Source organism: Grampus griseus (genome assembly GCF_964374135.1).
Source record: "Grampus griseus genome assembly, chromosome: 1".
In the NCBI taxonomy this organism is placed as follows: domain Eukaryota; kingdom Metazoa; phylum Chordata; class Mammalia; order Artiodactyla; family Delphinidae; genus Grampus; species Grampus griseus.
The window spans coordinates 171,331,464-171,359,411 of record NC_139017.1 but is presented as its reverse complement, the minus strand read 5'-3'; the positions used below and the strand labels follow the sequence as shown (position 1 = coordinate 171,359,411).

The 27,948-nt window shown below is 53.6% G+C and overlaps 1 protein-coding gene across 2 annotated transcripts; it reads left to right on the top strand.

Annotated features, from left to right (window-relative positions):
• Window positions 1-261: 261 nt before the first annotated feature.
• Window positions 262-25,461, top strand: FBLIM1 (filamin binding LIM protein 1). 2 transcript variants are annotated; one of them, XM_082676378.1, is made up of 9 exons: window positions 262-317; window positions 5,869-5,970; window positions 6,403-6,672; window positions 11,704-11,882; window positions 12,444-12,561; window positions 14,863-15,032; window positions 17,714-17,892; window positions 18,712-18,829; window positions 22,773-25,461. In XM_082676378.1, the coding sequence occupies exons 3-9, from the start codon at window positions 6,423-6,425 to the stop codon at window positions 22,884-22,886; spliced, it is 1,128 nt and encodes a 375-aa protein (XP_082532504.1). In that variant the 5' UTR covers window positions 262-317; window positions 5,869-5,970; window positions 6,403-6,422; the 3' UTR covers window positions 22,887-25,461. The 2 variants fall into 2 exon arrangements, with proteins under 2 accessions (XP_082532504.1, XP_082532503.1); XM_082676377.1 differs by lacking the exon at window positions 262-317 and adding an exon at window positions 2,144-2,214.
• The last annotated feature ends 2,487 nt before the right edge of the window (window positions 25,462-27,948 follow it).

The following is a 27,948-nucleotide window of genomic DNA, read 5'->3' as shown; positions in this document are numbered from 1 at the left end:
CCCACCCCTTCCCTGCCACCCAGGGTCTCAGCTGCCACAACCCTAATAGAAGATTGAGCCCCCTTGCTCAGGGGCTTGGCAGAAAGCTGCCCGAGCCTGGCAGGACAGGAGGACGGGAGCAGGGCCTCTGAGCTGGCAGACAAAGGGCGTGTGTTCTCATCCAGCGCACTTCCTGGGTTTCCATTGCAGGAAGCCGGGCACCTGCTAAGGTGACACCGACACCAGGGCTGGTGCGGGTGTCCTTTGTCCGGGACGCTCCTCTCCACCCTGGAGCAGCGGCAGAGGTGGGACAAGCGACCAGGGGTTTTGGACAGCCGGTAAGTGGTGGCAGCTGGGCCTCACATACGCCTTGGACCTTCTCCCTTCCCAAGCCAGTCTTAGCCCAGAGCAGGTGTGGGGAGGCCTGGCTCCTAGGTGGAATCGCTGGGACCTTAGACAAGGCTCCAGGTCAACCCTTCGGTGCCTCCTTGTCCCACCTGGAGGTGCGGTAGGAGGCTCAGGGGTGTATCGTGGAGGAGAGGGAGGGCAGCTCCATTTTTATTTGTTTTAACTAAGCTTCTGGGTCACAAAGCACTTCAAAAGGGGGTTCTATGGCTGAAAGTGTCTGAAAACCCCTGGCTCGCACTTCCTCCTTAGGGTCCTTCCTGTGGCTGGCGTCCAGTGACTCCCTCCTTCCTCCTGGGGGAAGGCATAGGGGTCTTGCTCTGAGCAGTGCTGCAAAGGGAAGTGACCTTACCAAGCTGGAGAATGAGCCTGAGCAGGGGCTCAGGCAGCCTTGAGTGTGAGCCCACCTCTGCCAAAAAGCGAGGGAGTCACCTCTCTTCCCACCTTGAAGGGCGGCAGCTGCACCAGCCCCTGGGCAACATGTGTGCCCGGGGGCACCCGCTGGTCTGGGTTTGAATCCAGCTCTGCCACTTGCCTCTTGTGTGACCTTGAGCCTCTGTGGGCCTCAGTTTCTCGTCTGTGAAGCAGGGATAATCAGCCCTTTCCCACAGGGCTCTCCCGGGGATTAAATGGAGAGGTCTGTAGGCCGAGCATCAGATAGAAAGCCCCATAAATGGCAGCTACTGTGATTACTGTTGTTATTGTAGAGTGGCTGAGAGGATCGGAGGAAAAAAGGGATGACAAGGGGGACAGGAGCGGTGACAAAACGTAGGTGAGGGATTTAAGGAGGCGGGATGAGAAGGAAGAGCGCGGGACATGGTGTCCAGGTCCCCCCCAACCCCCATGAGTGTGGGCCCCACAAGAGCCGCCCCGGAGCCCTCCCCGCCAGCACGACTCCAGCTTTGGGCCCGCAGAGGGGAGCCGGACCCTGCCTGGCCGCCCCACAGATGGCGCCGGGTCCCGCGCTCCTCTGGCCTCAGCCACTGTGGCTTTAATCAAAAGAACAATCTGTTTGCCTCTGAATCAGACCCAGATTCCTTTTCCCAGCAATGTTCCCTGGGCCTCCAGGGACTCAGGCGGCCCATCCAGGCTCCATCTCCTGCCCCAGAGCCCAGCCTCGGCTTCTCCCTCCCCATTCCACGTTTGGGGGATGGGGGTGCAGGAGGCGGGAGGGGGTCAGGTACAGGGCCCAGGGTGGCAAACCGGGTGACCTGATTGCCAGCTGGGCCCTGTCGACCAGGCCTCCTGGAGGAGCCTGTCCCCCCAAGACTCTAGGACCCACCTGCAGGGTGGCTTAAGGGCCCAGACAGGTCATTACCCCCATTTCAGAGGCGAATAAACTGAGGCCCAGGAAGGTGGAGTGACTGCCTAGGGTCACATGATTCAATCCAGATCCACCTGACTCTTAAGACCTTGGGAGATCCCAGGCCAAACTGGTGGAGCCACCAACCCAGGTGACTGGGGGAGGGGGAGGGGAAGGACCACTCTGGGTTCACAAAGGACGAGGAGGGTGGGCAGCGGAGGAGGCCTCCCACCCTCCAGGCCTGGGTCGAGGGGAAGGGAGGAGTGGTCGAGGGAACAAAGGGAGCGGGGAGGGGGCGGCGCGGGGCGCGGCCGGGCAGGTGGGGGGGCAGGTAGGGGCCGCTTCCGCCCGGCGGGAATCCCGGGCCCCCTCCCCCAAGCTTCACCTTTTATGGTAAGGCGGCCGGGGCGGCGGGGCGGAGGGAGCCGAGGGGGCGGGGAGGGCGGAGGGGCGGGAGGCGCCGCGCCGCTCCCGGTTCTGCTCGATCGGGTGACCGACCGGAGCCGCCGGGGGCGCGGGCGGCCCAGGTAAGCGGGGCGGGGGTGGGGTAGGGGTCCTGTCCTTCCGTCCCCGCCCCGGCGACAGACAGGTGACAGCACGGGCAGCCCTCGGCCGGCGCCCACTCTGCTCCCCAGCCGGGACCCCAGCCCCCCAGCCGGGACCCCAGCCCCGTCGCTCCCGGAGGGGACTCGCGGGACGAGGGGCCGCGGGCTCTGTCCTTCTGTCTCAGTCCCTCGGTCTCTGTCCTCCGAGTGGAGGGAGGGCAGTTCTTGGGGGGAAGGCTGAGGTCCCTGCCCGGGAGCGGCACGCGGAGAGCAGGGACGGGCAGGGCGGAAGCTCCCGCACAAAGAGGACAGCGTCCCGCACATGGATCGAATTAAAGTCCTCGGCAGCGCCCCACAGTGACCCGGCCGGCCGGCCCGCCGGGCTGCTTGCTAGAGGGCGCTGGGTTTCCGGAGCTCCGGGGTGCTCCTGGCCCCTTTACCCAGCCAGGGTCAGGCGAGGGGAAAGAGAGGCCGCAGTGCTGCCCCTCTCTGGGCCTCAGATCCTCTCGGGGGCTGGGAAGGGGTGGGACTGGGCGATCCCCAAGGTGTGTGCCTGGGGCATCCTGGCCTGGGTCCTCCTGCAGCCCGGATCTGAGGACCCCGGGAAGAGGGTGGGCAGCACCCAGATCCCTGCTCTTCATAATGATGGAAGCTAAGTCCTGGTCTTTGCAGGCCCCCCAGGGGCTCCTCCTCCCCCTCTGGGGCTGAATAACCAGTTAGCTTTCTCTTGGCACCTACCAAGTATCAAGATTTTGAGTACCCCTCTCCTTTTATCCTCTCAGCCACCCTTCCAGAAAGACCTCATTCTTCTCACTCTATGAAAAAACTGAGGCCCAGAGAGGTTCAGTGACCTGCTCAGGGTCGCCCAGCAGGAAGGAGGGGGCCCAGGGTGAACTCAGCCCTTTGTGCCTCCTCTGCTTCCCTGGGGTGGGGGAAAGGAAGAGGGACCTCCTGTGCCAGGCTGCAAGGTCCCCTGCAGGGGGCGTGAGGCTCAGTCTCACTCCCACCTCCAGCAAAGTTTAGCTCAAGCCTAGGCTACAGCTTAAAGGTAGTTCCAGAGGGTTCTGGAGGGGGTTAGAAGGAGCGTTACAGGGGACAGTGTGGCAGCAGGGGTGAGGTGGGGTAGACTACCCCACCCCTGGAGGCCCTCCGGCTCAGCCAGCCCGGGCCCTGCCCTGGGCCGCAGTCGAAAAGCCCGGCTGGGTGGGTGGCTGGATCTCAGCCTCCTTCCTTCCTCTTGACAGGAAATGACTTTCCTTCCCTTTGTTTCCACTTTCTCCGCTTACCCAGCTGGATCTCAGATTCGCCCTCTGGGGGAGGAAGGGTGGCTGCCGAGGGTCCCCTGGGCTGGGCTGGCGGGGAGGCTGCCCCACAGGGAGCTCTCTCACCCACAGCCCACACTAGGGTGACCTGGGGGGCAGTGGGACCAGGGGGAAGCCGAGGCTCCCTTTCGTTCCCCGGGGCTGACTGACTGGGCTTTGAAAATCCCTAGCCCGGCCTCTTCCCCTGGGGCCTGAAGTCCCTGCCGGAACCGCAGGGGAGGGATGGGGGTGGGGGAGTGCTGCCCAGCTGTGAACATCTGGTCTCAGTGCTGGGACGTTCGCCTTAGACATTTTCTGAGAAACCAGCAGATCTGATTTCCCGGTGGGGGCGGGCCGGGATGGAGTGGGGTTCAGGGCAGGAGGGGAGGGAGGCAGAGGAGGCATCCTCAGCTGTCTCTGGGGATGAGCCCAGGATATGCTGACCATCAGATAACTGGTCTGGACTGGGCCACCCTGGGGTAAGAACAGGCCTGGGAATTTTGCCCCACCCCTCCCCCCCACCCCTACCCATCCAGGGAAGAAAAAGTGTGTCCTCTCAGGCTCAAGGATACCCCCTGGACTTCCAGGTTGGATGGTGCCCTGTTAGAATTCCAAGTCTGCAGCCTCTTGCTTGGGACCTCACCTGGCCTCATCTATAAAGTGGGGACATAACGCAGGCTGTGTTGAGAATTAGGTGACTTCTGAGGCTGGGAAGGCACTCTTCATAGTGCCTGGCACAGGGCGAGCACTTTATCAGTGAGTGCCCTTGCTGTTTCTTGCATTTAAAGGTTAAATGCACTCTGAAAGTTGTTTGCAAAAACAGATTCTTAAACTTGTAACGAAGTATGAAATTGAAGTCGAGGACAGCCAACAGAAGCAGATGTACTTTCAAACATCACTTACAAAACAAACAAAAGAGAAGTACTTTAAAAGAACTTTTAAAGCTTTATTCATATATTGGTTTCTTATTCAGGTTTCTTATCAGAACGACCTGCACGTTTTAACCAAACACAAATGAATTTAAAAGGAATTTAGGAGCGTATGTTGTTGTTTTTGTTATTATTATTCTCCATCAGTCTCCAAGAGAGCCCACGGTGGCCAGTGGAGGGAAGACTTTGAGTGGCCACTTGGGCTCCAAGTCCACGTTAGGGTCCCTTGGGGCCTCACCCCCAACCCACCCAGCCCCACCTCTCCAGGTTCACTCTTTGGGTCCCTCTTTACTCTCCTCCCCATGAATCTATGGGCCGGGCTCTGGGGCCATGTCGGCGTGGCCCATATAGAAAGTAAGATAGAAAAAGGGCACAGTCCTGAGCTGAGTGTGGTCGACTCACCCCAGCCCATGACCCCACCTCATCCCTAGCTCTGGAGCCTACTCTCTGCAGGAACCACCTGAGAGAAGGAAAATGGGCTCTCCCCGGTGGGGATGCCACCCTGCTCCCAGATCCATGCTTTGATGTCTACTGTGAGCCGGACTTGGGTCACACAGATATCACAGACACAACTGAAGGTAGATGAGGTCACTTGTCAGTTGGGGGGGGGGCAGACATGGTGATGGTGAGTCAGCTGTCATTGCCCTGTGGAATAGACAATCGCCCTGGAGTCGGGAATCAGGGGAGGCTTCATGGAGGAGGTGATGTTTGCTCTAGGCTTCTAAGGAAAAACTGAAATTCACCCTGCAGCAGGGAGGAGAGGAAAAACAGGTGGTGGAAACATGCCAGAGCAAGTAAGGGAGAAAGATGGTCCAGGAACCGTGCGTGGTCCAGGGTGGTCAAAAATAGGTTGAGGCCAGGGAAATTTAGACTTTATCTTGAAGGTAGTAGGGAGCCGTGGAAGGCTTTTGACTAGAGGAGAAACTGATTTATGCTCCAGAAAGATCACTCCAGAGACAGGGTAGGAGGCAGGTTTGGAGATCATTGAGGCACCCTCACCCCTGTGCCTGAACCAGGGCTGTGATCTTGGAGATGAGACTGAGTGAGACATTCTGGCCATACAATCAAGACTTGATTGGATGTGGACTCTGATGGCGGAGAAAATGATGCTGGTTTGTGAGCTGGGCCGGGAGAGGGCAGAAGAGCCAAGTGGCCAAGAGCATGGGCTCTGTGTTCAGATCCCAGGTCTGCTGCTGCGTGACCCTGAACAAATGACTTCCACCTCTTCACCTGGGTTTCCTCATCTATAAGATGGGCACGTGATTGTGCGGTAATAGTGCCTCTCCCCGCAGCGGTGGGAGGATCTGTGAGTTAATGAACAGAAAGTGTTTAGGGCCCTGCTGGCACAGAAGAGGGCTTGGTAAATGGTAGCCGATTGTTCTTCTGTCCCCTTTGCCTCCTGGAAGCCAGCCCTGATGTTCTGACGAGAGTCACACTGTTTCCCGCCCACCGTGGAGCTGGCCTGAACGTTGGGGACATCACCTTTCCCAGGAAAATCCAGATCCCAGGTGAGGGAGTTCACTTGGGGTGTGGCCCTGGGCTGGGACGGGCAGTCAGCTGCCCTGGGAGTGGGGAGCTGCAGGAGTGGCCCCTCCCTCACGCTCCCGTAGAGGAGGGAAATTAATCATTTGTAAGGTGAGCGGGGCAGGGCTGCCCTCTGCTCCTCCAGGTGTGTAGGTCTGGGGGAGGGGTATTCAGGACTGCCGGGTCCCACCCTGTGGCCAAGCCACCTGGTGGGCACCTGCGCTTCCCTGTGGGACATCCGCAGCCCCTTCCGTGGCTGGGTGGGGCGCTGGCACTGTGGAGTGGCTGCTCCTGTCTTGTTGGGAGGGGAGAGGCTCCCTGCCCTGGGGGTGTCTGCGTGCCCAGGTGCAGCACCTCTGCCCCGCCCCTGCCATGCCCTGAACCCTGCCCAAGCCTGCGCCTCACTCTGTCCCCAGCCCCACCAGAAGCTGAAGCAATGGCCTCAAAGCCTGAGAAGAGGGTCGCCTCATCTGTCTTTATCACCCTGGCACCTCCACGTCGAGATGAGGCTGTGGTTGAGGAGGTGAGGCGGGCAGCTTGTGAGGCCCGGCCTGGCTGCCCCCGGGAGTCTCCTGCTCCCACGAAGGCACCCGGGGCCGGCTCTGCGGGGAGGCTCCGTTCTTGGACACCCCCCAGCAGGGCTGCAGCCCCAGTGCCAGCTGTTCCACATCAGCTCTCCAGTGGAGGTAAGAGGGCGAGGGCGGTGGGTGGGAGACCCGGTGAGAGGCATCACCAAGGTGGGGAGGAAATGGCAGGCTCTGAGGTCATTCGTTGAGCACCTGCTGTGTCCCAGGCAGCCTCTGGAACCTTCCTGCCTGGGTTCGAATCCTGGCTTCTCCGCTTCTTGACTGTGTGACATTGGCAGGCCACTTAACCTCTCTGTTCCTCAGCTTCCTAATCTGTAAAATAGAGATAATGATAGTACCCACCTCAAAGGGCCCTTGTGAGGATTAGATGAGCTAATACATATGTAAAGTGTTGAGCCCAGCGCCTGCCATGTAGAAAGTGCTAAATACCCACTGTTATTATTCTGGGCCAGGCACTGGGAATGTGAAAAGAGAGAAGGTTTTCAGCCTGCATGAAACTTACCTCCTGGTGGGGGAAACAGAGATAATAAAAACATAAAATATAACATCAGGAAGACACAAACACTCTACTAGAATAGAACACGGTGAAGAGCTGGGGAGGTACAGCTTTTTATGGGGTGCTCAGGATGGCTTCTCAAAGAAGGTAAGCTCAGTTAAGACCTAAATGACAGAGTGGAGCTAGAAGGGAAATGGGAACAGTAAGTGCAAAGGCCCTGAGGCAGGAATGGATTTGACAAGTTGAAGGACCTGAAAGACAGTTTTGTTTTCTCTTGCGCTCTGCCATTCACTTGCTGTGTGGTCTTAGGCAAGCTGATTCCTCACTCTGGGCCTCAGTTTCTTCCTCTAGAAGATGGAAATTTGGTCACGTATGTGATGTGAAATCTCAACTGTTGGGTAGAAGCAAGGAAGGATGACAGCCTAGGGGCCCGAGGTGGCTCCTCGTCTGATAGGGCACCAGCTCGAACAAGGAGGCACTGAGACGCTTAGTGCGAGAGGCCAGCCCGGGAAGGCAGGTGAACGCCCCAAAGTCCTCAGAGCGAGGCTAAGGCATCCTTGTGCATCCATCACCATGGAAACCACCTAGAGGCCAATGGGAAGCGCCAATTATGGGAAGCCACAAACAGATGGGAGAAGGGACCACACGTGGATACACGTGAGAGTCCATGAATATTCGTGTAACATGCTTCTTCATTATGACGCAGCCTCCTAAACTGATCTTTCCTTCCTAACCACACGTGCCAAGAACAACCTCCTCCTGCTGCTTCTCTGTACAGGAGAAGCAGGACCATGATGACCAAAATTCACACATCAGGACATTGATCCAATGGGGGAAAAAAAAATTATGGCCCTTCTGGGTAGGAGAGGGAGCCGAGGAAATATAGTTTAGTTGCCCAAATGCCAAACTTGCCTGGACCTTTTCATGGGGTATTGGAATTACAGGCAGAAGATCCAGGGAGCAGGTTTTGTGGTAGCAAAACCAGACCAGACCTTCCTCGGGTGGGATGGCCTTACAGTGGCTGGTCAGGCATGTTGCTGGCCAATTTGGCAAACACAGAGCACGGGGAATCTTGGGGTTCAGGCCCGCTGGGGTGAGATAAGTTCTAGGTGAGCAGCGGTCATGAGTCTGGCCTGACTGCAGAACACAGAGGTGAGCCCTGGGGGTCTGCCTTCTGCTCAAAGCCAGCTCTGCAGCAGGCTGTCATCGGACACCTCACCTATGCATGTCCCCTTAGGAATCCACCAGCATTTCTTGAGCCCTTTCATCCTGGCAGAAATCCCCCCCATCTCTCTCTTGAATTCCTGCCCACCCTTCACAGCTGAATGTCGAGAACCTCAGGCAGGTCCTGGGAGAGGCCTCAGCTCTCCTGCTGTCTCTTCCTGACCTGGTTCCCGACTCAGTCAGCTCACGTAGGGCAGAGTCTCACACTTTAGCAGCGTCAGCATCCCCTGGGGGCTTGTTCTAACACAGCCAGCTGGGCCCTACCCTGGGCCTTCCTGATTCAGCAGGTCTGCGGTGGAGCCCGAGAATTTGCATTCCTTACATGTTTCCAGGTAAGGCTGATGCTCTGGTCTGGGGACCACACTTTGAGAACGACTGTTCCAGTCCAAAGGCATTAATAGGTTAGACTTTCGGAAGAGAAGAGTAGTTCTCAAAGTGTGGCCTTTGAACCCGAAGTGTCGGTATCACCCAGGAAATGTAAATTCTAGTGTAAATTCAAAACGCAATTCCAAAAAGGTCAATTCCCAGAGCTTACCCCAAACCTGCTGAAGCAGAAGCGCTGGGGTGGGCCCAGCCACCTGCGTTTGGACAAGCCCCCAGGCGATTCTGAGGCAGACTCACGGGTCTAGAGCAAGCTTCGCATCTGTATAGCCCTTGGGCAGAGGGGTTCTTACCTTTGTCAAATGGGTGGGAAACCTGAACCCAGAGAGGTGCCCCAGCGATCATGCAGGGAATGGGACCAGAGCCCAGGTCTTTAGGCGGCAGGGCCTTGAACATTCTCTGTCTGCTCTCCCAGGGTGTCTAGGGCGGTCTGACCTCGCTGGAGCCTGGCCTACCTTGGGCCCCCATGACAGGAGGTGGGCAGAGTGCCTCCATGCCCTCTATCCCGGGGCGCTATCAATAGCACTCCCCTTGAGTGTGGCAGTGGGCACAGCCCTGCGCTGCGGCTTCTCTCCCGAGTTGCCCAGTTGCCACTCCCCAGGGAGCTGGACAGCCCCTTGTCAGGGCAGCCTGCAGAGGTGGGATTACACTATAGTGAGTGTTCCTGGATGGAGGAGATCCTCCACCCGCCTCCTCCCTCCCTGCCGGAGGCACCCGCTGGCTGGCAGATAGGGTGGAGTCCACCTCCTCACCCGCCATCGCCCCACGCCATGCCACTCCTGTCCTCTGTGTGTATGTGTGTGTTTGCTGTTGGGTTGTTATTGTTTAATGAAACTTTTAAACATACACAGAAGTAGGGAAAACAGTACAAGGAACCCTGTACACCCCACATCCAGTTTCAACAGTTACCAAGATTTGGCTACCTTTGTTTCATCTGTTCCTTTTTTTCTTTTCCTTCGTGAAGTATTTAAAAGGAAATGCCAGTAATCAAGTCACTTCAGCCCCACATTCTTCAGGGTGCATCTCTAAATATGGCCTTTCTCTTACATAACCCCAAGGCCAAACAATGCGTAACAAAGTCAACAGGAATGCCTTAGATTATCTAATAGTCTATCCATAGTTAATTATCCCCAAACTGTCAAAAAATGCCTTTTAACTGTTGGATTGTAGATGGATTGTGTCTTGTATTTCTTTTGAGCTGTATCATTCAGTGCAATATTTAGCTTTTCCTTGTCTACAAAATGAGGAGAATTAAATGAGATGATTAATCCTTTGAATCAGAATCCAAGTAAGGTCCATAGCAGTGCTGGCCGATAAAAACATCATGCAAGTCACAAATGCGAGCCTCCTATGTAATTAAGAATCTTCTAGCATCCACTCTGAAAAAAGTGAAAAGAAATACATGATATTACTTTTAATGGTATATATTATGCAACCCAATATATAAAATGTATTATCATTTCAGCACGTAATCATTATCAAATTTTTTTTTTTTTTTTTTTTGCGGTACGCGGGCCTCTCACTGTTGTGGCCTCTCCCGTTGCGGAGCACAGGTTCCGGACGCGCAGGCTCAGCGGCCATGGCTCACGGGCCCAGCCGCTCCGCGGCATGTGGGATCTTCCCAGACCGGGGCACGAACCCGTGTCCTCTGCATCGGCAGGCAGACTCTCAACCACTGCGCCACCAGGGAAGCCCCTCACGTTGTTTTTTAGTACTAAGTTTTCCAGCACATCTCAATAGCCACATGTGGCTGGTGGCTGCTGTACTGGACAGCACAGATATATACATTATATATGGTCATTTTTCTTAGGTCTCTTAATTCTAGAGACATCTCCTCTCTTGGTCTCTCCCATGCCATTAACTTCTTGCAGAAACAGGGTCCGTTTCTGTATAATGTCCCACACCCTGATTTGTCCCTTTGCCTCCCTGTGGTCTCATCCAACTTGCCCCTCTGTTTTCCAAATTTATTATAAATGGAGTTAACTCTAGAAACCTGATTGGTTTGAGTTGGGGTTTTTTTTATGTTTTGGGTTTTTTTTTTTTTTTTTTTTTGCGGTACGCAGGCCTCTCACTGCTGTGGCCTCTCCCGTTGCGGAGCACAGGCTCCGGATGCGCAGGCTCAGTGGCCATGGCTCACGGGCCCAGCCGCTCTGCGGCATGTGGGATCTTCCCGGGCCGGGGCACGAACCCGTGTCCCCTGCATCGGCAGGCGGACTCTCAACCACTGCGCCACCAGGAAAGCCCTGTTTTTCTTTTAGTAAGGACATTTCATCAATGGTGCCCATCCCTTCCTATACATAACACGAGTCAGAAGACTCCTGATGTCCGCTGAGGTTAATCGGTGGCTTCAGGTGACGACAGCTGGACCTTTCCTTTGGAAAGTTCGCCACCAACTGTCCGCTTGATACTTTCAACACCTAATAGTCTGACTCTATCATTTAACTAGGTGGTGGTTCCCACCCTTGAGTGGCATCAGCATCACCTGGAGGGCTTTTTAAACACCCCATGACTGGGAGCCAGCCCAAAGTTTCTGATTGTGCAGCTGCATGGCAGGCCGAGAAGTTGTGTTTCTAACAGAGTCCCAGGTGGTGCCATGCTGCTGGTCCAGGAGCCACACCTTGGGAGCCACAGTCTTGGGGGTTAGTTTAGCTTGCATCCGCACAGGCGCCCTGGCACCCGGGTGGGGGAGGCTCTGCTAGGAAGGGCTTTGGTGGCTACTGTTTTCTGAGCCTGTGCCACGTGCCAGCCACCGTGCCAAGCCCTCACCTGCATCATTTCATCTAATCCTCGTTAACAACCCTAAGCGACTGAGACCCATGTTCCAACTGAGCAGACTGAGGCTCAGAGAGATTGTTTCATGCCGAAGGACACACAGCAAGTCAGTGGCAGAGTCAGAGATGGAACCCAGGTCCGGGTGACCCTGAACCTGAGCCTTTAGCCACCATGCTGCACGGCCTCCTGGGCAAGTGTCACCTCCTCTGTGCACCTGCAGAGACTCTGGCCAACCCACCCTCCCCTTCTGGTTGCAGGATGTTCGCTTCCTCCTCCTCCCCTGGATGGCGAGGACACACTCCCCGACCTGGACCTCCTCCCACCTCCGCCGCCGCCCCCCCCTCCAGTGTACCTGCCTCCCGACGAGGAGCCCCCTGCCCCGATGGGGGTGTCACTCATTTCAGACTTAGAGCAGCTGCCCCCACCCCCGCCGCAGGTACTGCCAACCCTTGGTCCCTGACGGAGCCCCGTGGGTTGGGGAGGGAAGGTCGGGGCCTTTCGGGGTTCTAGGCCTAGAGGTTGTTTGGTCCCTCCTCCTACTTGAGGGCAGTCCCTCTTCAGAACTCTTTCAGGCTGGTAAAAATTAGACGTGGTTTTCAAGGTCCTTGGAGAAGGGGTGCCACACCCTTCCCCCCGCTAAGTGCCCCCTTCATCTCTGAGGACGGCATTCCGCTGTGTCTAACCTAAATCCCTTATGCTGCATCGAAAACACATATTTAATCCTCTGCCCTTAACAGAGGCGTTGTAGAAATGGGAGAGGTTCCAGGCCAAGGGAAACCCTGATTCCAGGAGATTCCTTAGAAGCAGAGGGAAGTAGCTTTGAAGGAAGCTACTTCCCTGGGTGAAGGAACCCAGGGCAAGGAGCTGGGAGATCTGGCCTCAGTTTCTGCCTCTGTACAAAGGGGCTAATTGCGCGTGGTGCCACCACATGAGGAGCAGAGCTGAGAGGGCTGTGTGCGGTCCCCACTGGGTGACTCCTCCCCTTCTATCCCCGCAGCCCCTCATGGAGGGGCCTCCCCTGCAGCCTCGGCCCAATCATCTCAGACCCACAGAAGAGGAGCTGCCGCCTCCCCCAGAGGAGCCTGTCGGCTTCCCCGAGAGAGAGGCCTCCACAGGTATGGGCACAGGGACGGAAGGACTGTGTGTGACCCCCAGGGGCCCTCGTGCGGCCAGCATGAGCTTCCGGGGGGAACCAGGAGAGCAGGGACCACCGTGTCTGTCCCAGCTCACAGTATGGTGATGGGCCTTATAGTTGTGCATCAATTTTATTTTTATTGCATTAACCTTTTTTCCTTTATAACTAAAGTCCATTTAAATATTGATCAGCAAAATTTGCCATGATAGCAAAAATGCCCTAAGTTTTTTCACTATATAATTTTTTGAATACATAACACCCTTACATAGTACAAAATAAAAAGCACAAAAGGGCACACTGTGAAAAGTCTTTCCCTTCCGCATCCCTGTATCATCTAGTTTCCTTCCAGACAGACAACCTGTTAATACCTTGTGCATCACCTTTCAGAGATATCTTACGCGTATGCAAGCAGATACAGATATATCCTTCCCCCATTTCCCCACAAGTAGTAGCAAGCTCTGTGCTGTTTTGCACTTTGCTCTCATTCCTTTGGAGTCGTAGAGCTCACTCCACATCAGAACATAAAGAGGCTCCTTGTTCTTTTCCACAGCTGTGTAGTATTCCTTAGCAGGACCGGACCACAGGGATTTAACTAGTTGCCTGTGGACGGGTGCTCAGGTGGTAATGCTGAGTGAATCGCCTTGCACCTCATCATTTTGCTTGTGTGCAAGTTTGTGAGATAAATTCCTAGAAGAGGAAGCACTGTGATAGTTTTGCCACGTTGTTTTTCTTGGTCATCCAGATCTACATTCCCACCAACAGTGTCGGAGTGCCCGTCTGCCCACAGACTCTCCAGCACCGTGTGTTACTTATTTAATAAATGGCTATTAAGTGCCTACCAGGTACCAAGGCCTTCTCTAGTCCAGGGTTGTAAAATAATTCTCCTCTGGTTTCTTCCAGTGTTCTTATGGTTTCCCTTTTCACATTTAGATCTTTGATACGTTTGGTATTATCTGGGTGTAAGGTGTCACAACAGAGATCCCTCTTTTGACTTTTTTGCAGATGGCAACCCAGTTGTCCTAACGCTATGTGTTTCTTTTTTTCTTCTTCTTCTTTCTAGTTGTGGCGCGCAGGCTCCAGGGCACGCGGGGCTCTGTAATTGTGGCACGCGGGTTCCAGAGTGCATGCGCTCTGTAGTTTGTGGCATGCGGGCTCTCTTGTTGAGGTGCGCGAGCTCAGTAGTTGTGGCCGTGGGCTTAGTTCCCCCGCGGCATGTGGGATCTTAGTTCCCTGACCAGGGATTGAACTCACCGTGTCCCCTGCATTGGAAGGCGGATTCTTTACCACTGACCACCAGGGACGTCCCACACTATGTGTCTTGATTTTAGCTTTTTAAAGACCCTTTACCTTTTTTTTTTGGCCACGCTGCTTGTGGGATCCTAGTTCCCCAACCAGGGAACCAGGGATTGAACTCGGGCCCTTGGCAGTGAAAGCATGGAGTCCTAACCACTGGCCTGCAAGGGAATTCCCCACCTTCCTTCTTTTTCATTTTTTTTTAAAGTAAGGTTTTATTTATTTATTAATTATTATTAATGAGCTCAAGCTCTTTGCTGTGAGTGGGCTTCTCATTGCGGTGGCTTCTCGTGTTGCGGAGCTCGGGCTCTAGGTGCATGGGCTTCAGTAGTTGTGGCACGCAGGCTCAGTAGTTGTGGCGCACGGGCTTAGCTGCTCTGCGGCATGTGGGATCCTCCTGGACCAGGGCTCAAACCTGTGTCCCCTGCATTGGCAGGCGGAGTCTTAACCACTGTGCCACCAGGGAAGGTCCCCCACCTTCCTTCTTTTATTTATTTATTTATTCATTTATTTATTTTTGGCTGCGTTGGGTCTTCGTTGTTGCGCGCAGGCTTTCTCCAGTTGTGGCCAGCGGGGCTACTCTTTGTTGCGGTGCGCGGGCCTCTCATTGAGGTGGCTTCTCTTGTTGCGGAGCACGGGCTCTAGGCGCACGGGCTTCAGTAGTTGTGGCTCGTGGGCTCTAGAGCGCAGGCTCAGTAGTTGTGGCGCACGGGCTTAGTTGCTCCGCGGCATGTGGGATCTTCCCGGACCAGGGCTGGAACCCGTGTATCCTGCACTGGCAGGCAGATTCTTAACCACTATGCTGCCACGGAAGGCCCCCCACCTTCCTTCTTAATGCCCATCATGACCCTGCCCATGAGCTGAGGCTGCATTTATAACACCCGGGGGTTTCAGACAGAGACCTGGCACTCTGGGCTGGTTCTGGGTGGCGACTGGGTACAGTTCTCCCAGGCTGGGCGGGTCATGGCCTGTATATCCTCTACCCCAGACGTCTGTGCCTTCTGCCACAAGACCGTGTCCCCTCAAGAGCTGGCTGTGGAGGCCATGAATAGGCAGTACCACGCCCAGTGCTTCACGTGCCGTATCTGCCGCCGCCAGCTGGCCGGACAGAGCTTCTACCAGAAGGATGGGCGGCCCCTCTGTGAACCCTGCTACCAGGTAAGCCCCAGGGCAGTTCCCCAGGTGCCTGGCACTGAGCTGGACACCTGGAAGATGTGGTATCATCTCTTTCTCCACAACAATCTGGGGAGATAGGCACTAGTGACCCATTTTACAGATGAGGAACTTGAGGCTCAGGGAGAAGGAACTCAGCCAAGGTGTGTTTGTTCCCCGTGGCTGCCGTAACGAATGACCACGACCTCGGTGCCTTCAAACAGTACACATTTATCCTCTCATGGTTCTGGAGGTCCGAAGTCCAAAATCAGTTTCACTGAGTCAAAACCAAAGAGTTTTGCTCCCTCCAGAGGCTCTAGGGGAGAGTCCATTTCCTCGCCTTTTCCAGCTTCTAAAGCCATATTTCTTGGTTCCTTCGTCCATCTTCCAACTCAGCAGTGTGGCATCTTGCATCAGTATCTCTTTTCCTTCTGTGTCAAATCTCCCTCTGCCTCCCTCTTGTAAAGATACTTGCGATGACATTTGCGGCCCACCTAGATAAACCAGGATAATCTCCCCATCCCAAGATCCTTAACTCAGTCACATCTGCAAAGTCTCTTTTGCCATGCAAAGATGGTCACAGACTCCAGGGCTTAGGATCCAGATATCTTTGGGGGCATCATCCAGCCTTTTACACTGTCACCCCAGGGCTGTCTGGTTCTGAACCCTGCCCGTGGTTATTTATTTATTTATTTTTGTCCATGCCACGCGGCTTGCGGTATCTTAGTTCCCCAACCAGGGACTGAACCTAGGCCCTCGGCAGTGAAAGCACTGCGTCCAAACCACTGGACCACCAGGGAAGTCCCATCCTGCCCGTGGTCTTGCTGCTCCCTCACCTAGAGCCACAAGGTTCCAGTGCACGGTGTGACGGGGCATCTCTGGGTACCAAAGACAGTCTGAGAGAGCTAGTCTGGATGCCAAGGTGTTGGAATTGCTAACTCTCCTGTGGCGTGTGGTGGCGTTTTTCCAGGTAGTGTACAGAACTCCCACATATGCATCACCTGGGGGTACAGTGGATCTCACCTTGTCCTTGTAGATTGGTAGCACCTGGCAATCTGCATTTTCCACAAGTCTCTCAGGTGATTCTGATGCACATTGAAGTCTGAAAACTACTGATTTAAGGTGTTAGAATATTTGGAGTCGGGACTATTTAGAAAACTCAAAACGATCTGATCCCAGGCAGTAAGGTGCTGTGGAAGGAGAAGGGAGCCAGGCCACCCCACCCTGACCCTCGGACCCCATCCACATGACAGTGGGGGGTGTCCTTACGCTCTTCCCCAGCTTGGAGCCAGGCAGGGGTGAGACACTGAGGCGAAGAAGGGGTGAGGGTGGGCTTACACCTGGGAGCAGCCAGGAGGGGCTTCAGCAGTGTGCTGGTGAGACAAGGGCTGCCCCCAGGATGGTGGGGGGCGGGAAGCAGGGAGAAATGCTGCCCCCACCAAACGTATCTGTCCAGAGGAAATCAGGTTAAGATGAACAGGAAGGGGAAGAGACATGTAGGGGAAAATGTGGATGGGTTAGCAAGAGGCCCCGTGTTCTGCCTCAGTGATACCTACACCTTTCTTTCTCCTTCTCTCTCTTTCTCTCCCTCTCTCTCTCTCTGTCTCTCTCTCTCTCATCCCTCCTCATTCCAGAAAGGATTTGAGGCAGCTTATAAGAATGCACATATACCTGTAGTCAATAATAATGTTGTACGACTTCCCTGGTAGTCCACTGGTTAAAACTCCGTGCTTCCACTGCAGCGGGCATGGGTTCAGTCCCTAGTCGGGGAAGTTCCGCATGCTGCACGGTGCGGCCAAAAAATAATAATAATGTTGTACACATAAAACTTTGTTGTTGGGCTTCCCAGGTGGCGCAGTGGTTGAGAGTCCGCCTGCCGATGCAGGGGACACGGGTTCGTCCCCCAGTCCGGGAAGATCCCACATGCCACGGAGCGGCTGGGCCCGTGAACCATAGCCGCTGAGCCTGTGCGTCCGGAGCCTGTGCTCCGCAACGGGAGAGGCCACAACAGTGAGAGGCCCGCGTGCCGCAAAAAAAACAAAAAAACAAAACAAAACAAAACTTCGTTGTTAAGAGGATAGATCTCATATTAGGTATTCTTACCACAGTAACATAAAAAAAAAATTTTAGAGGATACATATAATACCATGAGATATAAAATAAATAGATAAAACAGAGGAAAATCAAGGTAGACAGTTAGTACCCCAAAAATATGTGAATGAAAGACCCCTGTACTCATCCTAAAAGTGGAGCATGGAATTGGACTGTGAGCTTCCAAGTGGCCAAATGGAAAAGGGTAATAAGTTTCGAGGTTTATCGTCCATAAAATAAAAAGCACAGCAATTCCTCTGGGAATGCCTTTTACTGACTCTGAAGTTTTAGAGAAATTTCTCCTATGGGCCCTTATGGACCCTGGCCTCAAGCATTTCCTAATAACAAAAAAAAAATGCAGTCATAGCTTCATGGCAGGATTCCTGACTGTACACCAGGGATATAGTGCCAAACTCGATCCCCTCTAAGCAATGTGAAGGTTTGGGGGTAGTAGTTCCAGGCCAATTGCATGAATGTGAGCACCTCTCCCGTATCTCTGCCTTCCGGGCCCCTGTGGGTAGCCAGTCTGATGCCCCTTGTGGCTTGGAGTGGGCACACCCACGGGATGGCTCTGAGGCAGTGGCCCTCTGTCCCAGGACACCCTGGAGAAGTGTGGCAGGTGTGGCGAGGTGGTCCGGGAGCACATCATCAGGGCCTTGGACCAGGCCTTCCACCCGACCTGCTTCACGTGTGTGACCTGCGCCCGGTGCATCGGGGATGAGAGCTTTGCCCTGGACAGTCAGAATGAGGTGTACTGCCTGGACGATTTCTACAGGTACAAGAGGGGTCCGTGCACTGCATGGGGCACGGAGGACAGGGTGGGGCTCAGGCGGGATGGAGGAGTCGAGCCTGAGTGCTGGGGGCTGGGTCAGAGCTGGCCTGCAGAATCCAGGACTGCCTGTTCCACATACCCTGTGTTTGACTTAGCACCTGCTTGCAGCTGACACTTTTTGAGCAATTCCCCTTGGGTTTAAGCCATTTAATCTCGAAACTGTCTTACAGGCAGGCACTATTAAAGGTTCTGTTTTAGCAAATGTGGAAACTGAGGCATGCAGTACATAAGTACCTAAAGTCTCCCCGATCGTAAGTATGGAAGCTGCGATTCAACCCCCACTGACCTGATATCCAGGCCTTGCTCTCAAACCCCAGACCGCAGTGCCTCCCCTCAGAGCTGGAGCCATATGGAGTGGTAGCAACACACATCTGCAGGGCCCCATCCCTGCCCTCGAGTTGCTTGCTGCCCAAGGGGAGAGACAGGTGTGCCTAGTAAAAAACGAAAGAAGAAAAAGCAGTGACCTATAATACAAGACAAATGCAATGGGTGCCCCCCTGCTTTCTTAAATTCTAATGTTCCCATCACTTACTTGCCTTGAGCTAATTATACCCTGGGAAGCAGGGTCTAATCACACAGGTCTCTCCATCCGCTCCTGCCAGGAAGAAATAGGCATGTGTGGTCGTAGCTCCAGGTGTAGTTAGATAGCAACGGGTCTGAAATAGCTCTGGGAGGCGAACCAGAGCTGGCCCGCGTTCTGACAGCTAATTTCTGTGGTTGTCGACGTGAACGCCTCCTGAGCATAAGTTTCTTTCCCTCTAGGAAATTCGCCCCTGTGTGCAGCATCTGTGAGAATCCCATCATCCCCCGAGATGGGAAGGATGCCTTCAAAATCGAGTGCATGGGAAGAAACTTCCACGAGAATTGCTACAGGTGTGAGGTGAGTGGAGCAGCGCTGATTTAAAGATGCAATTGGTCCTGTTCGATCACCGGACAAACCCTGTTGAAAGCCTGCTGTGTGCCAGGCCCTCGGCCAGGACAAGTCCAGGTTGGGGCTCTGCTCTCAGATGGCTCACCATCCAATAGCAGAGACAAATGAAAATGAAAATAATTACAAGTATGCTCTATTAATCAGAACTCTTTGAGTTAATGATAGAAACCAAACTCAACCTGCTTTCCGCAAGAAAGGGGATCTTAACGGGAAGGCTCTTGATGGTGATATCACTGATGACATCAAATGGTATCATAAGGCTCTCTCTCCATCTCTCGGTTCTGCCTTTCTTGTGTGTTTGCTTCATTTTCTCTTCCTGGGGGCTGGCATCCTCTGTGGGGCAGGGGGTACAGTGCGTGGCCATGGTTGGCTCAGGTTTATATCCTTCCAACTTAGAAACCCCATCCAGGGATCCCGTTCAGTCTCAAGAAGGCCTCTGATTCACCCAACATGGGTCACATGCCCATTCTAGACCAATCGGTGACCAGGGGCTATGATTGATAACCTCTGGGGCCAGGCAGGTAGGACTGTATGAAACAGATTGGGATTGATACAACCACTGGAAAGAAGAAAGGGATGCTGGGCAGACCCACACCACAGATGTCCTTTTCAGGTGCTAAGAAAGAGCATGTATAAATCAGCGTTGGGACAAAGAAGGCAGTGATCAAGTGATCAAGGCTGGTGCAATCAAAGGCACTCTTAGAGGAGGCAGTACTTAACCTGGGTTTTGCAGGTTGAGTAGGAGTTTGCCATGTATTCAGAGCGGGGAAATGAAGTCCAAAAGGAGGCATGGGCCTGTGAAATCCTACTGTGGCACAAACAGCCTGAAGAACTGGAGGAAGTAGAAGTTTTGAGGTGTGTCTGGAGTGTAGAGTGCTGGATGGTGTGGTAACAGTGTGGCCAGAGAAAAGGAAAGGGCCCCCTGTGCCAAACGAATGAGTCTGGACTTCAGGCTGCAGGGAGTGGGGAGGCTGAGGTGGGGAGGCTGGTTAGAAGCTGGTGCAGCAAGAAATGCCTGGGGAGTCGCACAGGCCCCACACTCAGAAGGGTCCCGTGCTTGCTTTGAAGCTCTGCTGTCATTTTCTTTTAATCCTTCTTTTTTTTTTTTTTTTTTTTTTTGCGGTATGCGGGCCTCTCACTATCGTGGCCTCTCCATTGCGGAGCACAGGCTCCGGACGCGCAGGCTCAGTGGCCATGGCTCACGGGCCCAGCCGCTCCACGGCATGTGGGATCCTCCTGGACCGGGGCACGAACCCGCGTCCCCTGCATCGGCAGGCGGACTCTCAACCACTGCGCCACCAGGGAAGCCCTAATTCTTCATTTTTGAATAAGGGATTCTGCATTTTCATTTTTCCCTGAACCCTGCAAATTATATAGTCAGTCCTGCTGGGGAGGCTGTAAGAGCCCTCCCCTACCTCTTCCTGTCACCTCCATGTCACTGATGTTTCTGTCTTCTCTGGTGATGGTGACAAAGGTGTCACCTAAGTGGGGACTCCAGAGCAAGTCTCTCTTTTTTTCTTTCTTTCTTTCTATTTTCTAATTGAAGTATAGTTGATTTACAATGCTGTGTTAGTTTCTGGTGTACAGCAAAGTGATTCAGTTATACATATATATATTCTTTTTCATATTCTTTTCCATTATGGTGTATTACAGGCTACTGAATATAGTTCCCTGTGCTATACAATAGGACCTTATTGTTTACCTATCCTGTCTGTAATAGTTTGTAACAGAGTAAATCTCTTAATCAGCCAGTGAGTGATTCCAAACATTTATTTACTCACATTTAAACAGATATGTAGGGAATTCTCTGGTAGTCTAGTAGTTAGGATTTGACGCTTTCACTGCCATGGCCTGGGTTCAATCCCTGGTCAGGGAACTGAGATCCCACAAGCCTCGTGATGCAGCCAAAATTAAAATAATAATAATTAATAATAAAAACAGATATGCAGAACTAAGAAGCATTTTCGCTGAGGGTGACCAGGGAGTTTAGTCCAGAAGTTGACACATTGCTTCATGATTATGTTGATTTGTTCTGGTTCAAAGTCCGGCTGATAACGCATCTTGAAAGAACAATGGTGAAATTCAAGTGCTGTTATCGCTATAGCCCACATTAGATCCAGTGGTGATTGCATTTCCCCGGGCCTGGCTGGTGAGCAAATAAGCCCTCCCTGCTCCTCCTTGGTCAGCTAGGCTGAGGCTACTGGGAACATTACCCAGCCTCTGCCATGAGTCAGAGTTTGGACTCCACCAGCTGCATTTCAGGCTGTGAGGCTCCAACCACAGTGGCCTAAGCAGATGTGGGTGCTGTTTCTCTAGGAAGGGAAATGGGTTTCAAGATGCCATCCACGCTCCCTCCACCATGCCTGCCTGCCTTTTTTTTTTTTTTTTTGGCTGCACTGCCCTGCATTATGGGATCTTAGTTCCCTGACCAGGGATCGAACCCGTGTCCTCTGCAGTGGAAGCTCAGAGGTTTAATCACTGGACCGCCAGGGAATTCCCCATTCCTGCCTACTTTGTGGTCCATGTTATTTCTTACTATTGCTGGAAGGGGAACAATACCTTCATACTTGGCTAGTATCGTATTTATTTATTTATTTATGGCTGTGTTGGGTCTTCGTTGCTGCGCACGGGCTTTCTCTAGTTGCGGCGAGCAGGGTCTACTCTTCGTTGTGGTGCGCGGGCTTTTTATTGCGGTGTCTTCTCCTGTTGCGGAGCACGGGCTCTAGGTGTGCGGGCTTCAGCAGTTGTGGCACGCGGGCCTAGCCGCTCCGCAGCATGTGGGATCTTCCCGGACCAGGGCTCGAACCCATGTCCGCTGCATCGGCAGGCGGACTCTCAACCACCGCGCCACCAGGGAAGCCCTCGGCTAGTATTTTTTAATATATAAAATGCTTTCATGCACGTCTCACCTTATTTAATCCTAATGATGATCTTTCGATATGGGAGTTCCCGTCTCCGTTTAAGATGAGGAAACTGAGGGTGAGAAGAGTGGTTCTGCCCCGTGTTCTTCTGGGCTGGGTTTGGGCAGCTTTCTGCCACCTGACAGCTCCTTCGCAAACTGCGACTCGGTCATGGTTGATTCTCATTTAGAAGAGGTCACGTGTGCCCCTGTGGGACTTTAGGCTTGGCACTTGGTGCTCTCAGAATGCCGCACAACTGGCTGTTAGGGATAGCACAGGTCCTGGCACTAAATAGCCCAGAGTCCCCTTGAGACACTCGAGGTGCAGTTCCAGGGAAGAGACACACAAGGGTGTCCTCCCCAGCTGGCCGAGCTGGGTCAGGGTGGCACCCGTGACCCCAAAGTTGTCCCTATGGAGACCAACCCCTCTGTTCGGATCAGTGAAGCTTCCAGGGGACGCCAGCCGTGCCCTGAGCCGGGTCTCTGGACATTCATCGTTCCTGTTATTTCCTGTGTGTGCTCGAGTGAGGCCCAGAGCAGGTGTGGGCTCGTGGCAGAACGGTGAATTTGGCAGTTTGGGCCCCAAGTCCCCATCCTCCAAATTCTAAAATCTTTTGGTGATTTAGAAAATTGGAAATATTAAGGTTTGTGCTAGTGTTGTAGCTGTTCAGGCAGTGGAACAACAAAAAGAACCCTGAACTCTGAGCCTGGAGACCCCATCCTCTCCCAGCTCTGGAACCAGCTGTGCGACCTGAGGCAGGCCGCACCCCTCCCCGGACCTCAGGGGGAGGGTGTTAAGGCCCTTCTAGCCCTTTCCACGATCCCGCAGGGGGCTTCTCCACCAAAGGGCCCCCTCTTCTCCCAGTGTCCTCGGTTCTCCCCTCAGCTGATTGAGTTAATTTCCTCAGTGGATGCTGGCGAGTCCCACCTGCGCAGACTCCGCGCCGCTGTGCTCAGGCCTGGGGTCCATCCACGTGTGCCTTGTTCCCGCAGGACTGCAGGATCCTCCTGTCTGTGGAGCCCACGGACCAAGGCTGCTACCCTCTGAACAACCGTCTCTTCTGCAAGCCGTGCCACGTGAAGCGGAGCGCTGCGGGCTGCTGCTGAGGGCACCGTGGTCGCACACCAGCCCCACTCGGGGTCCCTCCCCAACTCGTTTCCCTTCCTGACGTGCTCTTGCACACTTTCCTTCTGAGCCACACAGGGACCAGCCTGCCGGCCTGCCCCTCGTGTCCGGGACCCAGGCCTCCTCCCAGCTGAGAACGCCCTTTAGACTCTCAGCTGTTCCTTCTCTGCTCTGGGCACCGGGAGGCTTCCGTACCGTGAGTGTCATGCCTGGGGGTCCCATCTCCACGACTCTGGCCCCCCTTGAGCACTGGCCTTGGCCTCCATTTCCAGGGGTGAGTTGGGGTGAGTCTCTAGATAGCACCCTGTGTCCCTAGCAGTGACACGTTAGCTCTGGAGGTGCTGAGACCAGCTCTGCCTTGCAGGACTGAGCTGTTTCAGGAAAACTGCAAAGTCCCTTAAAAAGCACTATTTTTAAAATTTGAAGTTTAAGTGATGAGAAACATTCTTCGGATTTTTGGGAGGGGAGGTGGGAATCTTAAAAGAAAATGCCTTCCATTGTTCATAAATGTACAAGATTGTGACCTACTGGTGGCATGGCCATGGACTTCCCACACTGGGGACATGTCATGCTGACATGGGGCCGAGGCATGAACCTGAACATCAGAGGCAGGAGTGAAGGATGACATGCTGACACCCAAGGAAGTCGGCAACCCCTGCACCCTGGCTTCCGGCGCCTCCTTCTGTGTGCGACAGTGATTCAACAGACATGGATTGAGTGCCTGTTGTATGCTGGGGAGCAGAGTACAGGGGCTCTGAGTGTTCGTCCTGCAGCAGCCTCGACTACGGCCGTGCACACGCGTGCGCGCACACACACACACACACACTCCTCCAGGACAGCAACAGGGGTGTCCCCCAACCCCTACGCGGGCCCTCCAGCCCAGGCTGCCCTGTGACCACTGCCTTCTCAAGGCCACACCTAGAAGATTCTTCTTCTCTTTTAAGGAAAATCATTTTTGTTGCTTTGTCCCTTCTAAGACATTTTGTAGAACATGAACACATTAAACAAGATGTGCTTTCCTCCCTGGGGCTGTCTCGATGTACCGTGTGCTCCTAGGAGGATGCCGTGGGCTCCAGGTACCGGGAGAGATTCCCTGTAGGGCCCCTTAAGGGCTTCAGACCGGAGCACAGCTTCTTGCCCGAAGCTTAGAGCAGTGAGTCGCACACTCCAGGTCTTCCCATACCTCCACAATTTCTATCATACAAGGACCTCCTATTCTATTATCTCCTTAATATTTTCTTTAACTCAACATCCTTTTTTTTTTTTTTCCTCACTTACCGGTTTAGTCTTAGGTTAACTAAGCAATATATCCATGCAGTCACATGTCGATGTCTAGCTATACATGAAAATAAATGCATAACGATTCGAAGTTTGTCTGTGTTCCAACTAAGGCCTCACCTAGGTAAATGCTGGCCTTTGATAGTAGCACCAGAAAAATGTCTGGGCATATCTGCTCAGTGTGGCATGAGTGTCCAGCAAGTGCCTGTATCCCCTGCCCCCAAACTGGGGCTCTTCTCAGCAGGTCAAGAAGCTCCTGTCCCTTCTCATCCCCAGCAATGAAGACTTACCCAGGCCAGCTCGCAGGTGCACTGTTCCTGGACACACCCACCAGCAATGACGTGGCTGCTGGGTGACCAGGGTGGTCCCTGCAGGAGGCCCTCTAAGGCCACCAAGTCCTTTAGCAGAGTCAACACCACCCTCAGGATGTGCTCTCTGCACGTGGGCCACGCTGCCCGTGAGGTTGCTTGCCCACTGCAGCTCGGACACCACCAGCTGGGCCTGGTGAGCACAGCTCCGGAGAGAAGGATACGGGGCCAGAAAAGGCGCTGGACCTGGAGGCAGGTGACCCCGGTCTCAGACCTGGCTCTGCTGCTCTACAGCCTGGACAAGTTATTAATCATCTGAGCCTTGCTTTTCTCATCTCTAAAATGGAAGCAATACTGGTATCTATCATAGAAGATTGTTGGGATAGAAGTGTTGGGCTGGTGAGGTTTCTGAGAAGCTCTTGAGTCCCTTGTACCGTCTGGTGCTGGCTGGCAGTTCTTAGCCATCACTCCTGTCAGCGTTCCTCCACGGTCCTTTTGAAGCCCATCAACCAGAGACCACTGGGGACATGCCCTTGGTTCGCAAAGTTGGGTTTATCGTGCTGGCTGCAGGGGGCGGGATGCATCTCGGCGAGAGTTGGGGGGCCCCTAGAACTTGGGTAGGTATTGAGGGGTTTGGGGAGGATTTGAGGAAGTGGGGCTTTGCTCCGGATGTGTGTTGTCGGGAAGCGGGGGCGTTCTGTGCTTGCGAAGCTTGATTCTCTCCTATCTAGGATGTGGCACTGTGGCTGTGCTTGGTAGGGGAGCAGCAGCTGCTCACAGGATGAGGGATATTGGCCATTTGTGTATCTAGCCCAGAGGGGCTGGGCTCCAGGACACGCCTACAGTGCTCTGTGAGGCTGGAGCTCACCAAGGCCCAGAGATGAGGGCCGGGCTAGCAGCTCCCAGCTGTTGGGACACTTTTCTCTGTCAGTCGCCAAGTTTGGTTTGGTGTGGTTTTTCTTGTCATTAAATTGTCATCTTGTGCTGTGGTTCCTCGTGTCCCGGCCTCTTTCTGGTTGGTTGTGTTTGGAAGGGTGGCGTCTGGATGAAACTCTGGGGGCGCCTTTGTCTTCTGGGCGTACATTCATAAATCACTCCAGAAGGGGACACTTCTAGGGAGATTTATGCAACGTAAAATAAGCCAGTCAGGAAAAGACAAGGCGCTGTGTGATTCCACATATGTGAGGTCTTAGAGTAGTTAAATTCATAGAAGCGTGGTGGGTTAGGGGCTACCGGGGTTAGGGAGTTGTTCAGCGAGTACAAAATGTGAGTTTGCACAATGAAAAGTGGTCTGGAAATGAATGGGGGAGGTGGTTGCACAACAGTGTGAATGTACTTAACACCACTGAACACTTAAGAGTGGTTATCTAAGGAGCCCGCCTGCCGCGACTAAGGAAGCCCACGTGCCGCAACTAAGGAGCCCGCCTGCCGCGACTCAGGAAGCCCACATGCCGCAACTAAGGAGCCCGCCTGCCGCGACTAAGGAAGCCCACGTGCCGCAACTAAGGAGCCCGCCTGCCGCGACTCAGGAAGCCCACGTGCCGCAACTAAGGAGCCCGTCTGCCGCGACTCAGGAAGCCCACGTGCCGCAACTAAGGAGCCCGCCTGCCGCGACTCAGGAAGCTCACGTGCCGCAACTAAGGAGCCCGCCTGCCGCGACTCAGGAAGCCCACGTGCCGCAACTAAGGAGCCCGCCTGCCGCGACTAAGGAAGCCCACGTGCTGCAACTAAGGAGCCCGCCTGCCGCGACTAAGACCCAGTGCAACCAAATAAATAAGTTAATATTTTTTTAAAAATGGTTATGGTGGTAATTTTATATTATGTACAATTTACCACAGTTTAATAGTATACATAATTGAATGCTTGGAGACAGGGTGAGGAGCTGATAAAGTGATGTAAGAGTCCCGAGGGGGTGACGTGCCATGCCCCACACTGGGGTCCTAGGAAGGCTGTCCATTACTGTGCGCGAACCCAGTGAGTGAGATGCTGCAGGCTGACCTGGGCTTCCTGAAGGCAGGTGCTATGCACGGCCACTAGAGGGCAGCATGGGCTAGCGAACCGGACATTGAGCCCTGGGGAGCCAACGTTCTCATGCCCCTCACGGGGTCCTCAGCTTCTCCAGATGCAAAATGGGAATAATTCCTGCCTGCCCACTGCACATGGTTGCAGTGAGGCTGAGAGAAGAAAACGACTTGGAAAACTAGAAAGTGAGCGATGTGGCTGTGGAATTGCTGCAAGTGGAACATGGGTGTTGGAGGGAGACCCATGTCAAGAGACTGAATTTCTCATCTGCCCAAACCCCTACCTGTTAGGAGGGTCCCCTGGGAATTCCCATGCTGCCACCCCTGCAAGTCTATATCTGGGAACCTGGGCTCGGTAAGCATAGAATTAGGACAAGGGACACCGTGAGATTGCTAGGGAACCCTGAGCCTTCCAGTTTGTCACCCTGTCCCCAGAGTCCCCCTTAACCCGAGGCCACACCCAGCATGTGCCAACCCCTCCAGGGCAACCAAATGCTGCTCGCTACTCTGCTAGGGACACAAATGGTGGAAATGAGGGATTAAAGGAGAGCAGAAGGGGATCAAGTTTGGGGAGAGAAGAGAAGACTGGGCTGATAAGGAAGAATCCTAGTGGCCACAGGACATTTGCAAAGAAATGGTTTTATCAGTTTACAATACAGTTCTCATCAGGTGAATAGCTCCTCCTAAAAAATAGTAGTCTACAAAGTAGCTACTGTTAATATCCCGACTCAAAGACAAGCTGCACGTCAGAGAATCAGAGAGATGGTGTAACTGCCGAGGGCTGCACATCAGAGTCAGGATCAAACCAGGTCCAGTAAAAACTACAGGCCAGTGCTACAGACGCAGATCACAAACACCCACATTCTAGAATGTTCCAGAACCCATCGTGTAACACAGATGCCAAAATCCATCTGAAAAAATTCTTAAATGTTTTGAGCCCTTCATCTTAAGAGCGGCTGATTTTAGGCTGCAGGCCTCTTGCAAGTGAGATGTACTTTCCCGGATGCATTCAGAAAGGATCTTGTATTTATAGTGTGTGAATCACACTAATCTCGTGAATGAGCATCAGCACAGAGACCTTGGACTGTGCCCTACCCATGACCTTCCTTCTGCAGAAAATACATGTTCACTTCAGTGGAAAACTACAGACTGTCTGCACGCAGCACCATCTTCCTGGTTATTGGATTCTAGCCTTTCATTGTCTTTCAGCTATTTTACAACTCTGTAAATTGCAGTAACTGAGAAATCCCCTCCTTAAAGGTTCCCCCATCCCCTTGTGGACAACTCAGTTTCACCTACATCTGCCCATTCATTTCAATATTCCTGACTTATAAACGTGAATGTCCTTCTGCTGCCGGTTGTAACATCCACCTGGTTCCCTTCTGAGTTAAACAAAATGTTTAACACGTATTCATTTTTTTTTTATCTGTATGGGA

Bases quoted from the DNA above. Each gene is read 5' to 3' on its own strand.
- FBLIM1 (XM_082676378.1), top strand. From the start codon at position 6,423: ATGGCCTCAAAGCCTGAGAAGAGGGTCGCCTCATCTGTCTTTATCACC. The intron at 6,673-11,703 runs GTAAGAGGGCGA...TTCTGGTTGCAG, and splicing joins ACATCAGCTCTCCAGTGGAG to GATGTTCGCTTCCTCCTCCT. The intron at 15,033-17,713 runs GTAAGCCCCAGG...CCTCTGTCCCAG, and splicing joins TCTGTGAACCCTGCTACCAG to GACACCCTGGAGAAGTGTGG.